The following is an 18,000-nucleotide window of genomic DNA, read 5'->3' on the forward strand; positions in this document are numbered from 1 at the left end:
GAGGTCTGTAATTTTCATCATAGGTACACTTCAACTGTGAGAGACAGACTGTGAAAAAAAAATCCAGCAATTCACATTGTAGGAATTTTGAAGAATTTATCTGTAAATTTTGGTGAAAAATAAGTATTTGGTCACTTCAAACATGGAAGATCTCTGGCTCTCACAGACCTGTAAGTTCTTCTTTAAGAAGCTCTTCTGTCCTCCACTCGTTACCTGTATTAATGGCACTTGTTTGAACTCGTTATCTGTATAAAAGACACCTGTCCACAGTCTCAAACAGTCAGACTCCTAACTCCACTATGGCCAAGACCAAAGAGCTGTTGAAAGACACCAGGAAAAGAATTGTAGACCTGCACCAGACTGGGAAGAGTGGAACTACAATAGGCAAGCAGCTTTGGTGTGAAAAAAATCAACTATGGGAGCAATTATCAGAAAATGGAAGACATACAAAACCACTGATAATCTCCCTCGATCTGGGGCTCCACGCAAGATCTCATCCCGTGAGGTCAAAATGATCATGAGAACGGTGAGCAAAAATCCCAGAACAACACGGGGGGACCTGGTGAATCACCTGGAGAGAGCTGGGACCAAAGTAACAAAGGTTACCATCAGTAACACACTACGCCGACAAGGAATCAAATCCTGCAGTGCCAAACGTGTCCCCCTGCTTAAGTCAGTGCATGTCCAGGCCTGTATGAAGTTTGCCAGAGAGCACAAGGATGATACAGCAGAGGATTGGGAGAATGTCATGTTGTAAGATGACACCAAAATAGAACTTTTTGGTATAAACTCAACTCGCCGTGTTTGGAGGAAGAGGAATACTGAGTTGCATCCCAAGAACACCATACCTACTGTGAAGCATGGGGGTGGAAACATCATGCTTTGGGGCTGTTTTTCTGCTAAGGGGACAGGACGGTTAATCCGTGTTAAGGAAAGAATGAATGGGGCCATGTATCGTGAGAGTTTGAGCCAAAACCTCCTTCCATCAGTGAGAGCTTTGAATGGTTGACCAAATACTTATTTTCCACCATAATTTACAAATATTGTTTATTAAATTCCTGCAATGTGAATTCCTGGATTTTTTTTTCACAATTTGTCTCTCACAGTTGATGTGTACCTATGATGAAAATTCCAGACATCTGGCATCATTTTAAGTGGGAGAATTTGCACAATCGGTGGCTGACTAAGTACTTTTTTTGCCCCACTGTGTATATGTATATATATATGTATATATATATATATATATATATATATATATATATATATATATATATATATATATATATATTAGGGGTGTAACGGTACGTGTATTTGTATCGAACCGTTTCGTACCGAACAAGTTCAGAAGCAGAAGTCTTCACAAGCTGCTCTGCTTTCTGCCTCTGTCTCTGCCTCATTGTCCTGCCCACACAACCATCTGATTGGTTACATACAAAGCCAATCAGCAGTGCATATTCAGAGCGATGTAACAGCCAATCAGCAGTGCGTACTCAGACTTCAGGACGATTTCGTCTATGCTTTAGCATCGAGCAGGGGAGGAGCGGACTCTACCCAAATTATACTAAACACTTCCCTGTCACAACTATTACAAACATCACTATGAGCACGTTGACCTTGTAGAAACTTAAACTTTAGCTCAGCTTGCTCACAGTATAGGCTTGAGAAGAAGGCGAATTAGCTTTTAGCGTAACGTTAGCTTATTTTTCTGTGTGTGTGTGAGCGTGTGTGTGTGCGTGTGTGTTCTCCACGGGTCGCCACCTTGTCGTGGTGGAGAGCCTTGTGTGTTCCAATGAACCTAAGAGCGATGCCGTTGGGAGCCTCGGCTCCTGGTAGGTTCAACCATGGCGGTAAGGTCGAGGGGGAGGTTCCAGACGAAGCGCGATCCAAAAACCTCCAAAAACCTCAACGGCGGAACTGGCGGATAATGACGCGTCGCCTGCGGCAGTAAAGGCGGATGAAGGTTAAGGGTGCCTCACTGCCTACTGGGTGCACCGTGTGTGTTTGGCTACGGGAGTAAACCCCTAACGACAAATCTGTTGGGAAGACCCGCATCAGGCAGCCATCAACAGACCGGTGTGCTGGCAGTCTTCTGCAACTCCTTCCTGTAGAAGGTCGTCATGAGCTTTTCATGCCACTGGAAGAGGTAGGGGGGAGCCAAGGTAGTGAGGGTAGTGACTGCGCACCACTTCCTTCACTCTAATCTACTCCTTGCGCAGGCCTGCTCCAAACACCCTCACCCCCTTTCCCACCCCATCCCCTCCCCTTCAAGTCCTGCGGCGATGGAGAAGGGTGGCAGATACAGGTCTGGATGTGACTGGGAGTATCTAGCCCAACTCTGCACGCAGGCGGTGTGGGATAGACGGTCGCTGAGGTACGGGATGGAACAGCGTGTCTCTTCGGCAGCTCCCCATGTGACTGAGCAGCCCCACCCTGCTCACCCTGGGATGGGAAGGGCCTAGAAAATGTGGCCTAAAAATGGTCTGTTCCTCCACTCCCGGGCAGCCTACCGCAGCTGCCGGGTCATCCCCCCATGCGGTCGAAAACACAAGAATAAAACCCGACTGACACTCACACTAGCGACTTGGAACGTCCGTACGCTTTTGGATGTGTGTGATGATTCATCTTGTGCCCGCAGAAGAACAGCGTTGGTGGCGCACGAACTGAAGAGGTATAACATCGACATTGCGGCCCTCAGCGAGACCCGCTTCCATGGGGAGGACTCCATAGCCGAGGTGGGAGAAGGATACACTTTCTTCTGGAAAGGGCTTCCGGAAGGCTCCCGTCGCCTCCATGGTGTAGGCTTCGCTGTGTGGACCTCCCTACTTCAGAAGCTTCCCGGATCTCCAGTTGGCATTAGTGAAAGGTTGATGACCTGGAGGATTCCCCTCACAAATAACCGTTACTGCACCCTCATCAGCGCCTATGCCCCAACACTGATTGCCGACCCTCAATGTAAGGAAGAGTTCTATGCCTCCCTGCACTCCGTCATCAGCAAAACACCACTCACTGACAAGCTCATCCTTCTAGGGGATTTTAACGCAAGAGTGGGCTCGGACAGTGTACTGTGGAGGGATGTGATGGGTCGGCACGGTGTTGGCAAGCTCAACAGCAATGGTCTCCGTCTTCTCACTCTATGTTCTGAGCATCAACTGGTCATCACAAACACCTTGTTCCAACTGAAAAACAAGTACAAAACATCCTGGCAACACCCTCGCTCTAAACACTGGCATCTCCTAGATTACATCATCACCCGCCACGCGGACAGGGAAGAGGTGCGCATCACTAGGGCCATGCGTGGAGCTGACTGTTGGACTGACCACCGCCTGATCAGAACAAAGATTGACTTAGAAATATGTCCTCAACAGAGAAAAACACCACCTTCCAAGAGGCTCAACTGCGATGCACTGAAGTCCACGCACTGCGTCAACCAGCTCAGGAAAAATGTAGCAGATCAGCTGTTCAAGATTCCTGAAGTGCCACCAGAGCTGGACACTGGAACTACCTGGAGCACCCTACGCGCTGCCCTCCACCAGGCGGCCGTGGAGTCTATAGGGTACACCACAAGGCGACATCAAGACTGGTTTGACAATAGTGCACCAGGAATCTATGACCTGCTTCAGGCAAAGCACAAGGCCCTTGCAGCTCACATATCAAACCCTCAATCCACCGTCCTGAAGGCTCAGCTCATCCGCCTCAGAAGTGAAACCCAGCGCACCCTCAGAGCCATGGAGAATGACTGGTGGACACAGAAGGCCCGCGAAATACAACATCACGCAGACACCAACAACTCTCATGCCTTCTACGACTCCATCAAGTCCATCTATGGCCCACAGAGGAAGAACATCACCCCAGTTAGATCAGCTGACGGAACCACTCTCTATAAGAACAAACAACAGATCCTGGACAGATGGGCTGAGCACTTCAGGGTACTGCTGAACACCACAAACCCTGTACAGACAGACATACTTTCTGACCTCCCATGCCTGCCCCCTGTAGACTCGCTGGACTCCTCTCCAAGCTTCTCAGAGGTACTCAAGGCCATCAAGGGTCTAAAAAACAACAAGAGCCCAGGCCTTGACAAGATCCCGGGAGAAATCTTGAAGCACGGTGGATATCTCCTGCACCGCAGAATGCACCAGCTGATCCCTGCCATCTGGTCGTCTGAAGTCATCCCGCAAGATTGGAAGGATGCTAACATCATAACGATCTATAAGCGCAAAGGCGACAAAGCAGACTGCGGCAACAGCAGAGGTATCTCCCTACTATCCGCAGCCGGGAAGGTGCTAGCAAGGATCATGTTACATCGAGTAGCAACTCATGTCACCGAAAACATCCTGCCCGAATCTCAATGCGGCTTTAGACGTGATCGGAGCACCGCAGACATGATCTTTGTGGCCAGACAGGTACAGGAAAAATGCAGAGAACACCGCAAAGACTTGTACATGGCATTCATTGACCTGTCCAAGGCCTTCGATACAGTAAACCGGGACTTGCTGTGGGAAGTACTTGGAAAATTAGGTGTACCAGCAAAGTTCTGCAACCTACTGCGGCAGCTACATGATGGCATGCAGGCCTGTGTGAGCAACGGCGGCCAACAATCCCCATTTTTCAGTGTGGATGTGGGGGTCAAGCAAGGGTGTGTCCTTGCCCCAAACATATTCAACATGTTTATTTCCACTGTCACCCTCCTGTCCCATAAACACCTGGACCCCACAGATGGGATTCAGATACAATACCGGCTGGATGGTAACCTTTTTAACATCCGTCGCCTCCAAGCCAGCACTAAACTCACTTCCCAGCATATTCTGGAACTACAGTATGCAGATGACTGCGCTGTACTTGCACACTCACCAGAGTCTCTCCAGCGCGCACTGAATGTGGTAGCCTCCATCTACAGTGCCATTGGTCTTCAGATAAACACCAAGAAAACACAAATACTGGTGCAGGAGTTTACTCCCCAGCCAAACACGCCAATCTTCACCCTTGACGGGCACCCATTAGCCACCGTCCCCCACTTCACCTACCTCGGAAGCACCCTGTCGCCAACCTGCACCATTGACGATGACGTCCAGGCCCGTATTGGCCTGGCCTCTGCTGCCTTTGGAAGGCTACGGTCCAGGGTTTTCCTGAACAGGAATCTAACCATCTCCACCAAGACAGTCGTGTATAAGGCAGTCTGCCTCTCCACGCTGCTCTATAGTTCCGAAACCTGGACACCCTACCAGAGGCACATCCAGAGTCTCGAGGCCTTCCACATCCGCTGCCTCCAAAGGATCCTGGGTCAGACCTGGGAAGACAGGGTGCCCTACACTGAAATTTATGACCGGACCAACACACCCAGCATCACAGCACTCCTTGGCCAAAAACACCTAAGATGGGTCGGACATGTGATTCGTATGCCAGCCCACCGCCTACCCCGTCAAATATTGTATGGCCAGCTTTCAGTCGGTCAAAGGTCTGCCGGGGGCCAGAAAAAACGGTACAAGGACCACATTAAAACTCTCCTGAAAAAGTGTGACATCAAACCACCAGCACTGGAGTCCCTGGCTGCTGACCGCCAGACTTGGAGCTCTACTTGCCACCAGGGAATCACTCATCTTCAGGAGAAATTCACAGAGCGGAGAACACAGCGGCGTGCACAAAGACACCAACGTGCCACAGCACGTTCCCCTGCCCCTCCTGTGACAAAGTCTGTGGATCACGCATAGGCCTGAGCAGCCACCTGGCTATGCACAGGCGAAAAGCACAACAATAACCAATCCAATACTTCGTTTGGAGCAACGTCATCATCGTCATCGATGGACTGCCATAAGTAAGTAAGCTAAGTGCGTGTGTGTGCGTGTTTTAGGGGCAGCAAAGCCCTGTCTGTTATTTCATAGAACTCCATTGTGTTTAGGGATGAATAGTCTCTCCTATTGCAATTGTACTATTTTTCAGCTATAGTTACATGATTCATTAGTAATGTAGCAGCCTAGTTTTGAATAGCAGGGTCCCTGCTATCACATGTTGATAAAAATACAACATTTACATAATAAAAGTCAACTACAGGCTTCCCAAATGCTGTAATAAATTAAGCATGATGAGTTGACAAACAGTTTCAATGGAAACTGTTTATTGTTAAACTTTTTATATGTAGAAGAAAGGCTTTTTCATTTTATTTAATCAAAGCAACAACTTGAGGCAGTTTAATGTGGATAAACTTGGGCAGAATTATTATAGTGTTCCCAATGTTAAAAGGATAAAGCCATTGTTTACAAATTTGGTAAATAAATAACCCCAAAAAAATTATATTTTGTTGATTTCTTACTGTACCGAAAATGAACCGAACCGTGACCTCAAAACCAAGGTATGTACCGAACCAAAATTTTTGTGTACCGTTACACCCCTAATATATATATACATATATATATATATATATATATATATATATATATATAATGAGAGGGTGTGTCCAATTGTTTGGCCTGTACTGTAATATATGTGTGTGTGTATATATATATATATATATATATATATATATATCCATATTAAATTTTCTCAGGGATGGGAATGAAGATTTACAAAATCAGCTGAAAATTTTTTAATCCTAAAACACCGCTTTGCGGAAAGCCGCATAGCGGCCGCACCCGGGTGCAAACAGTGCACTCGGGTGCTAGGGGGGTCTGGCGGCATGCCCCACCATAAAAATTTTTAAATCTATGTTAGTTTAGGATGCATTTCCTGCTATTTTGAGTCAAAATCTAACAATATTCTCCTGACCAAAATTTCACATTTTTTAGCAAATATATATTTTTAAATGTATCATGTGATGAAATTTATGTATACAAGTTTACATGCCAACTGAAATGAGATTTTCTTATTCAAACGGGGATAGCAGCTCCATTCTATGTGTCATACTTGATCATTTCGCGATATTGCTATATTTTTGCAGAAATTATTTAGTAGAGAACATCCACGATAAAGTTCGCAACTTTCGGTGTTAAGAGAAAAGCCCTGCCTCTACCAGAAGTCGCAGACGATGACGTCACCCGTGTGATGGCTCCTCACGTATTCACATTGTTTTTAAGGGGAGCCTCCAACAAAAAGAGCTATTCGGACCGAGAAAACAACAATTTCCCCATTAATTTGAGCGACGATGAAAGATTTGCGTTTGAGGATATTGATAGCGACGGACTAGGAAAAAAAAAAAAGTTACAAAAATTAAAAACGCGATTGCATTGGGACGGATTACGATGTTGTGAGACACATTTACTGGTTAATTCTGGGAAATCCCTTATCTTTCTATTGTGTTGCTAGTGTTTTAGTGAGTTAAATAGTACCTGATAGTCGGAAGGGTGTCTCCACGGGTGTCTTGACGTGCAGTGTCTCAGGGGAGTCGACGGCAGCTATGGACGGCACAAGCTCAGCTTTTCTCCGGTAAGAGCTGACTTTTTAACCACAATTTTCTCACCGAAACCTGCTGGTTGACATTTCGTCTTGATTCATGTTCGCTTGACTGAGCACGTCCCGGTTCATCGCACTTTGCAATGAAACCGCTGATCAGTTCGTCTAGTTCTCCGATATTGTTGTTTACGATATAGTTGTTAATCTTCACCTTCAGTTTGATAGACATATCGAACCATGCCCAGTTCCACTTGTTTCTCACGCCCTTATCGATATATTTCGCTAATGAAGCATTCCTATCTTGAATAAGCTTAACCATGTCTGAAACTTTTTTGGCAATAAAGAAACGTGTTAATTGAAAGCTACTGTGTTTTCTTTCCAGATTAGTCGCCGATAAACACAACCAATATAAACAGAATACGAGTTCCGCCCGATTGTAGCTGAGATAGGCGCCAACACCCCCCGCGACCCCAAAAAGGGAATAAGCGGTAGGAAATGGATGGATGGATGGAGTTCAGAAACGCTCACAATAATTGAGGATCAAGTGTTGTACCGAAATCTGTTACCCATCGGAATTTGTAACTCCAGGGGGCGATGTTCCCATGGCGTTTGTTTGATGGTTAAACGGCAAGGCAAAAGAGGAGGAGAAGAAGAACGCTTGTGTAAATGGCGTAAACTATATTGGAAAATGTATGTGTGTGAGAGAGAATAAACAGCTGAAACAATGGACTCATAATGAAAGTAAGTCATTGATTTAAAGAATATGTGTAATTTATTAATGCTGAAATTCTGACAAATGACGTTTCAGCATTAAGGATAGTTTACGCCATTTACGCAAGCGTTCTTCTTCTCCTCCTCTTTGCTTGCCGTTAAACCTTTCAACAAACTCCATGGGAACATCGCCCCCTGGAGTTACAATTTCCGATGGGTAACAGATTTCGGTACAACAGCGGCGGCAAAATCGGCGGAATTCCGCGCATCCGCGGAAAATTTCCATCCCTGTTTTCTACCGCTTGTCCTGTTCGGGGTGGCGGGGGGTGCTAGAGCCTATCTCAGCTGCATTCGGGCGGAAAGCGGTGTACACCCTGGACAAGTTGCCACCTCATTTCAGAGCCAACACAGATAGACAACATTCAGACTCGGATTCACACACTAGGGACAATTTAGTGTTGCCAGTCAACCTATCGCCAGGTGTATGTTTTTGGCGGTGGGAGGAAGCCGGAGTACCCGGAGGGAACACACGCAGTCACGGGGAGAACATGCGAACTCCACACTGAAAGATCCAGAGCCTGGTATTGAACCCAGGACTACTCAGGACCTTTGTATTGTGAGGCATATGAACTAACCTTTGTTTCCACCATGCTGCCCATATTATATTTATATATTTTTTCTGTAATTACCACTACAATAATGAGGGAATTATGCATTCTGTGGACGCTTCCTTTCATTAGTTTTTAGTAATTTAATCCATCAATTTTCTACCGCTTATTCCCTTTCGGGGTCACGGGGGGCGCTGGCGCCAATCTCAGCTACAATCGGGCAGAAGGCAGGGTACACCCTGGACAAGTCGCCACTTCATCGCAGGGCCAACACAGATAGACAGACAACATTCACACTCAAATTCACACACTAGGGCCAATTTAGTGTTGCCAATCAACCTATCCCCAGGTGCATGTCTTTGGAAGTGGGAGGAAGCCGGAGTACCCGGAGGGAACCCACGCATTCACGGGGAGAACATGCAAACCCCACACAGAAAGATCCCGAGCCTGGATTTGAACCCAGGACTGCAGGAACTTTGTATTGTGAGGCAGACGCACTAACCCCTCTGCCACCGTGAAGCCCTTAGTAATTTAATATTTAATATAATTTTTTAGTAATTTGTATTATCATTTGTGTGGTTTACAGTGGTGTACAACTCCATTGCATCATGCGAGTAATAATAGAGGGTTTATAATGCTTATGTAGCCAAAGAAAAAACCCAGAATCACCAACTGTGAGGGCTTAATTGGAATAGGGTGTATACTGATGTCAGTGTCTAATTTCAATATTTGACAGTGTCGCATGTGTATATATATATTTTTTAATGTATACATACATACAGTACAGGCCAAAAGTTTAGACTCACCTCATTTCAATGCGTTTTTCTTTATTTTTCTGACTATTTACATCATCAAAACAATGAATGAACACATGTGAAGTTATATACTTAAAAAAAGGTGAATTAACTGAAAACATGTTTTATGTTTTAGTTTCTTCAAATCAGCCACCCGTTGCTCTGATTACCTCTTCGCACACTCTTGGCATTCTCTGCATGAGCTTCAAAAGGTAGTCACCTGAAATGGTTTTCACTTCGCAGGTGTCATAGTTTTGATGCCTTCAGTGACAATCTATAATGTAAATAGTCATGACAATAGAGAAAACACATTGAAATGAGGTGTGTCCAAACTGTTGGCCTGTACTGTATTTTGACATTATTTTAGGGATGGCTGTCAGTCCACAATTAAAAAACACATTTCAAATATTTACAATGAAGTCACTTTGCCCAAATACACAATGAGCACCTGAAAATGACATGATAATATTGGTCATAAACATAGCATATCTTCCACTGGGTGTACCTAATGAAAAGACCAGTGCCTGTCAGTCATTTTCCACAGTGTACCTGATGAATAGACTAATGTGTGTAATTCATGTTCCACAGTGTACCTAATGAATAGACCAATATGTGTCAGTCATGTTCCGCAGTGTACCTAATGAATAGACCAGTGCCTGTCAGTCATTTTCCACAGTGTACCTGATGAATAGACTAATGTGTGTAATTCATGTTCCACAGTGTACCTAATGAATAGACCAATGTGTGTAATTCATGTTCCACAGTGTACCTAATGAATAGACCAATGTGTGTCAGTCATGTTCCACAGTTTACCTAATGAATAGACCAATGTGTGTCAGTCATGTTCCACAGTGTACCTAATGAATAGGTCAGTGCGTGTCAGTCATGTTCCACAGTGTACCTAATGAATGGACCAGTCATGTTCCACAGTGTACCTAATGAATAGGCCAATGTGTGTCAGTCATGTTCCACAGTGTACCTAATGAATAGACCAATGTGTGTAATTCATGTTCCACAGTGTACCTAATGAATAGACCAATGTGTGTCAGTCATGTTCCACAGTGTACCTAATGAATAGGTCAGTGCGTGTCAGTCATGTTCCACAGTGTACCTAATGAATGGACCAGTCATGTTCCACAGTGTACCTAATGAATAGGCCGGGTCGTGTCAGTCATGTTCCACAGTGTACCTAATGAATAGACCAATTTGTGTCAGTCATATTCCACGGTGTACCTAATGAATGGACCAGTCATGTTCCACAGTGTACCTAATGAATAGGTCAGTGTGTATCAGTCATGTTCCACATTGTACATAATGAATAGACCAATGTGTGTAATTCATGTTCCACAGTGTACCTAATGAATAGACCAATGTGTGTCAGTCATGTTCCACGGTGTACCTAATGAATGGACCAGTCATGTTCCACGGCGTACCTAATGAATAGGCCAGTGCGTGTCAGTCATGTTCCTTAGTGTACCTAATGAATAGGCCAGTGTGTGTCAGTCATGTTCCACAGTGTACCTAATGAATAGACCAATGTGTGTCAGTCATGTTTCACAGTGTACCTAATAAATAGACCAATGTGTGTAATTCATGTTCCACAGTGTACCTAATGAATAGACCAGTGCGTGTCAGTCATGTTCCACGGTGTACCTAATGAATGGACCAGTCATTTTCCACAGTGTACCTAATGAAAAGACCAGCCCGTGTCAGTCATGTTCCACGGCGTACCTAATGAATAGGCCAGTGCGTGTCAGTCATGTTCCACAGTGTACCTAATGAATAGACCAATGTGTGTCAGTCATGTTCTACGGCGTACCTAATGAATAGGCCAGTGCGTGTCAGTCATGTTCCACAGTGTACCTAATGAATAGACCAGTGTGTATCAGTCATGTTCCACGGCGTACCTAATGAATAGGCCAGTGCGTGTCAGTCATGTTCCACAGTGTACCTAATGAATAGACCAGTGTGTATCAGTCATGTTCCACGGCGTACCTAATGAATAAACCAATGTGTGTAATTCATGTTCCACAGTGTACCTAATGAATAGACCAGTGCGTGTCAGTCATGTTCCACGGTGTACCTAATGAATGGACCAGTCATGTTCCACAGTGTACCTAATGAAAAGACCAGCACGTGTCAGTCATGTTCCACGGCGTACCTAATGAATAGGCCAGTGCGTGTCAGTCATGTTCCTTAGTGTACCTAATGAATGAACCAGCCATGTTCCACAGTGTACCTAATGAATGGACCAGTCATGTTCCACAAAATAGGCCAGTGGGTGTCAGTCATGTTCCACAGTGTACCTAATGAATAGACCAGCCCGTGTCAGTCATGTTCCACAGTGTACCTAATGAATAGGCCAGTGCGTGTCTGTCATGTTCCACAGTGTACCTAATGAATAGACCAATGTGTGTCAGTCATGTTCCACGGCGTACCTAATGAATAGACCAGTGTGTATCAGTCATGTTCCACGGCGTACCTAATGAATAGGCCAGTGCGTGTCAGTCATGTTCCACAGTGTACCTAATGAATAGACCAGTGTGTCAGTCATGTTCCACAGTGTACCTAATGAATAGGCCAGTGCGTGTCAGTCATGTTCCACAGTGTACCTAATGAATAGACCAGTGTGTCAGTCATGTTCCACAGTGTACTTAATGAATAGGCCAGTGCGTGTCAGTCATGTTCCACAGTGTACCTAATGAATAGACCAGTGTGTATCAGTCATGTTCCACGGCGTACCTAATGAATAGGCCAGTGCGTGTCAGTCATGTTCCACAGTGTACCTAATGAATAGACCAGTGTGTCAGTCATGTTCCACGGCGTACCTAATGAATAGGCCAGTGCGTGTCAGTCATGTTCCACAGTGTACCTAATGAATAGGCCAGTGCGTGTCAGTCCTGTTCCACAGTGTACCTAATGAATAGACCAGTGTGTATCAGTCATGTTCCACGGTGTACCTAATGAATGGACCAGTCATGTTCCACAGTGTACCTATTGAAAAGACCAGCACGTGTCAGTCATGTTCCTTAGTGTACCTAATGAATGGACCAGTCATGTTCCAGGGTGTACCTAATAGGCCAGTGGGTGTCAGTCATGTTCCACAGTGTACCTAATGAATAGACCAGCCCGTGTCAGTCATGTTCCACAGTGTACCTAATGAATGGACCAGTCATGTTCCACGGTGTACCTAATGAATAGACCAATTTGTGTCAGTCATATTCCACGGTGTACCTAATGAATGGACCAGTCATGTTCCACAGACAAATGGCGGCGGAGTGAAGAAGACTTACTTGCGGCCACCAGGAACACGTCGCTGCCGAAGAGCAACAGGACCGCGGAGTGGATGACGACCAGCAGACGAGCCATGTGTCTCTCGTCAAATCTCACCAAGACAGGTCGCTGCGGTCCATCGGCGTCCAATGCGGCTTTTTCACATCCGTGCTGTCGTGGAAGGCGTCTCGGTCCATCCCACAAGTGACCGTCTTGGACTGACTGTTGGTGGCCGTCGGAGCTCAGCTCAGGCGAGGGGACGTCGACGCTGGTCTCCGGCGGCGGGTTCTACGAGTCCGAGGGGTACTTCGGCGCCATTGGACGGAGAAGTTTACGCGGCACCAGTGCAGTTGTAGCGGGGGGGTCTCCTGGGCTTTTTTTCATATATTGTAATATAAAAATAAAATAACTGTGAAAGTTCAATACTAAAGTTGGTTGAATCAAATTAAGAAGGTATATAATTCAACGCCCCTATCACAAATGCGAAATGGTTCGTTCCACCTGAACACTTTACTCAATCACTACGTCATCAGTGTCGCCTTTAAGCATCTCAGCACCAGCATTTTGGTGGTGCGTTCAAGGACCCTCCTTTAAAAGTTAGGAACAGGGATGTTACTATCACTATTATCAGCTTACGTTACACTTTAAAGGTCTACTGAAATTAGATTTTCTTATTTAAACGGGGATAGCAAATCCATTCTATGTGTCATACTTGATCATTTCGCGATATTGCCATATTTTTGCTGAAAGGATTTAGTAGAGAACATTTCGGCTAAGCCTCCAGCTTAGCCTAAATTTCGGGAGATTTTCGGGAGAAAATTTGTCCTGGGAGGTTTTCGGGAGAGGCACTGAATTTTGGGAGTCTCCCGGAAAATCCGGGAGGGTTAGCAAGTATGGCCTCTGGTTCCCCTTCTTAAAGAGAGGAACTACCACACCGATCTGCCCATCCAGAGGTACAGCCCTCGATGTCCACGCAACGTTGGCGAGTCTTGTCAACCAAGACAGCATCCATTAATGAAGTGTTTGGATGTATTTATTAAATCAATGTACAAAACCCAAAAACCAGTGAAGTTGGCACGTTGTGTAAATGGTAAATAAAAACAGAATACAATGATTTGCAAATCCTTTTCAACTTATATTCAATTGAATAGACTGCAAAGGCAAGATACTTAACGTTCGAACTGGTAAACTTTTATTTTTTGCAAATAGCTCATTTGGAATTTGATGCCCGCAACATGTTTCAAAAAAGTTAGCACAAGTGGCAAAAAAGACTGAGAAAGTTGAGGAATGTTCATCAAACACTTATGTAGAACATCCCACAGGTCAACAGGCTAATTGGGGACAGGTGGGTGCCATGATTGGGTATAAAAGTAGCTTCCATGAAATGCTCATCCATCCATCCATTTCCTACCGCTTATTCTCTTTTGGGGTTGCGGGGGGCACTGGCGCCTATCTCAGCTTCAATCGGGCGAAAGGTGGGGTACACCCTGGACAAGTCGCCACCTCATCGCAGGGCCAACACAGATAGACAGACAACATTCACACACACATTCACACACTAGGGCCAATTTAGTGTTGCCAATCAACCTATCCCCAGGTGCATGTCTTGGGAAGTGGGAGGAAGCCGGAGTACCCGGAGGGAACCCACGCATTCTCGGGGAGAACATGCAAACTCCACCCAGAAAGATCCCGAGCCAGGGATTAAACCCAGGACTGCAGGACCTTCGTATTGTGAGGCAGACGCACTAACCCCTCTGCCACCGTGAAGCTCAGTCATTCACAAACAAGGATTGTGCGATGGTCACCACTTTGTGAACAAATGCGTGAGCAAATTGTACAACAGTTTAAGAACAACATTTGTCAACAAGCTATTGCAAGGAATTTAGGGATTTCACCATCTACGGTCGGTAATATAATCAAAAGGTTCAGAGAATCTGAAGAAATCACTGCACGTAAGCGCCAATACCGAAAAACAAATAAACATTAAGTGCCTGTGACCTTCAATCCCTCAGGCAGTACTGCATCAAAAAGCGACATAAGTGTGTAAAGGATATCACCACAGGTGTTCTGGAACGCTTCAGAAAACCATGGTCAGTAACTACAGTTTGTCGCTACATCTGTAAGTGCAAGTCAAAACTCTTCTATGCAAAGTGAAAGCCATTTATCAACAACACCCAGAAACGCTGCCGGCTTCGCTGGGCCCGGGCTTATGTAAGAGGACTGATGCAAAGTGGAAAAGCGTTCTGTGGTCTGACGAGTTCACATTTCAAATTGTTTTTGGAAGCTGTGGATGAAAAGGATTTGCAAATCATTGTATTCTGTTTTTATTTTCTATTTAAAAAACGTGCCGACTTCACTGGCTTTGGGTTTTGTAGATTGAGTCACTTTTTTGGCAATCAAGAATACATCCAAACACTTTATTAATATTAATTATGTGCACGAACAGTTAATATTTGATGTAGCTTTTAAACAAGAAAGAGGTTTTAGCACATCAACATGGGATCAATAACAGTCCTTTACAATCTCATTGTTATCATAGAAATGGACAACTCTTTCATTTTTCGGATACAATAAAGGCTTAAATAATTTCAAACACATATTGGTACAATAACCACGAATATAAGTGTTTCCCTTACATGTGATTATCAGTTGAGAGTAATCGATTTGACTTACAGTTGTGATGTCAATATGGATGACTCGCCTGCTGATGGCATCATAGGAGTGCGTCCTCTTCCCTTTTTCCCAGTTGTACACATATTACGATGTGGAGTTCAAGCCACACATTGTGGTTTTGTTTTTGGAGGAGACTACAAACTTTGTCATCTTTTTAAGAGGGAAAGCATTTGATTGGCTGTCTTTCATAACTAAGCCCCACCCCTCTTTTAAAGTATGCAGTTACAGAACTGTGGACTGGATGTACTCTGAACTTGTTCCACCCATCGACAAGACAACATTAAATATGGTTTGATTTTGTTTCTGTTTCGGCTCTTTATTATACTTAACTACAAAACCCAAAACCAGTGAAGCTGGCACGTTGTGTAACTTGTAAATAAAATCAGAATACAACGTTTTGCAAATCCTACCTCTGGCCCAGCAAAGCCGTGGGCATTTCTGGGTGTTGTTGATAAATGGCTTTCGCTTTGTATAGTAGAGTTTTAACGTGCACTTACAGATGTAGCGACCACCTGTAGTTAGTGACAGTGGTTTTCTGATGTGTTCCTGAGCAAATGTGGTGATATCCTTTACACACTGATGTCGCTTTTTGATGCAGAACTGCCTGAGGGATCGACGATCCGTAATAATAAAAAAATGTCTGCTTCTCAAAAAAACTTACTTGCAGTGATTTCTACAGATTATATGAACCTTTTGTTGATATTACGGACCGTAGATGGTGAAATCCCTAAATTCCTTGCAATAGCTTGTTGAGAAAAGTTGTTCTTTAACTGTAGGACAATTTTCTCACGCATTTTTTCACAAAGTGGTGACCCTCGCCCCATCCTTGTTTGTTAATGACTGAGCACATCATGAAAGCTGCTTTTATACCAAATCATGGAACTCACCTGTTCCCAATTAGCCTGTTCACTTGAGGGATGTTCCAAATAAGTGTTTGATGAGCATTCCTCAACTTTCCCTGTCTGTTTTTGCCACTTGTGCCAGTTTTTTGAAACATGTTGCAGGAATGAAATTCCAAATAAGCTAATATTTGTGAAAAATAACAAAGTTTACCTGTTTGAACGTCAAATATATTGTCTTTTGCTGTCTGTTCGATCGAATATCAGTTGAAAAGGATTTGCAAATGGTAAATGGGTTGTACTTGTATGGCGCTTTTCTACCCCTTTTTAAGGAGGCCAAAGCGCTTTGACAGTATTTCCACATTCACCCATTCACACACACATTCACACATGGATGACATTGTATTCTGTTTTTATTTACCATTTACACAACGCGCCAACTTCACTGGTTTTGTAAATTGTGAGTTAGTTGTGTTATTGTCTGAATCAATGTGCTTTTGTATTCTGTAAATATCCTATTTTTTCTTGTGGCAATGTAAAAAAAAAACAAAAAAAAAACAGCTTCCAGTCCAGAAATCATCAATTAGACTCATACATGCAAAAATTAAAAATACAATTTTTTTTTTAATTTCACTTAGGGCCCTCCTTGAGGTCGCGAGGCCTTAAGCAAGCGCATTATTAGTGATTCCCAAAGCCCAAAAAAAGTCTGCGGGCTATAGAGCTTTTTCATTTCGGGCTCCAGTACTCTGGAATGCCCTCCCGGTAACAGTTCGAGATGCCACCTCAGTAGAAGCATTTAAGTCTCACCTTAAAACTCATTTGTATACTCTAGCCTTTAAATAGACTCCCTTTTTAGACCAGTTGATCTGCCGTTTCTTTTCTTTTTCTCCTATGTCCCACTCTCCCTGTGGAGGGGGTCCAGTCAGATCCGGTGGCCATGTACTGCTTGCCTGTGTATCGGCTGGGGACATTTCTGCGTTGCTGATCCGCCTCCGCTTGGGATGGTTTCCTGCTGGCTCCGCTGTGAACGGGACTCTCGCTGCTGTGTTGGATCCGCTTTGGTCTGGACTCTCGCGGCTGTGTTGGATCCATTATGGATTGAACTTTCACAGTATTATGTTAGACCCGCTCGACATCCATTGCTTTCCTCCTCTCCAAGGTTCTCATAGTCATCATTGTCACCAACGTCCCACTGGGTGTGAGTTTTCCTTGCCTTTATGTGGGCCTACCGAGGATGTCGTAGTGGTTTGTGCAGCCCTTTGAGACACTAGTGATTTAGGGCTATATAAGTAAACATTGATTGATTGATTGATATTTTGAATGGGGGGGGCTACATTGAGAGAAAAAAATGTGTCTGGGGGGCCAATGTGTATGTGTGTATAAATGATGTACCGTATTTTCCGCACTATAAGGCGCACCTAAAAACCTCACATTTTCTCAAAAGCCGACAGTGCGCCTTATAATCCGGTGCGCCTTATATATGGACCAATATTGAGCCACAGAAAGCGGTAAAAATGGATGGATGGATGGATGGATGGAGGTCTTGCAAATACGGTAAGCAGCTGGCAACTTAATTTCCCCCGTAGAACAGGGGTCGGGAACCTTTTTGGCTGAGAGAGCCAAAAAGCCAAATATTTTAAAATGTATTTCCGTAAGAGCCAAATAATATTTTTTTTTAACACTGAACACAACTAAACACGTGCATTTTTAAGTAAGACC

General features: G+C 44.5%; 1 protein-coding gene across 1 annotated transcript in view; it reads right to left on the reverse strand.

The window, feature by feature from the left end:
• Positions 1-13,159, reverse strand: part of fndc4a (fibronectin type III domain containing 4a) — a 107,136-nt gene extending 93,977 nt beyond the window's left edge. Inside the window, exon 1 of the mRNA XM_061886081.1 lies at positions 12,790-13,159. Coding sequence (XP_061742065.1) covers positions 12,790-12,865 — 76 coding nt within the window. The 5' untranslated portion in view covers positions 12,866-13,159. The remainder of the gene's footprint in view (positions 1-12,789) is intronic.
• Positions 13,160-18,000: the final 4,841 nt, after the last annotated feature.

The sequence above is a fragment of the Nerophis ophidion genome, linkage group LG24 (genome assembly GCF_033978795.1).
Source record: "Nerophis ophidion isolate RoL-2023_Sa linkage group LG24, RoL_Noph_v1.0, whole genome shotgun sequence".
Taxonomy (NCBI): Eukaryota; Metazoa; Chordata; class Actinopteri; order Syngnathiformes; family Syngnathidae; genus Nerophis; species Nerophis ophidion.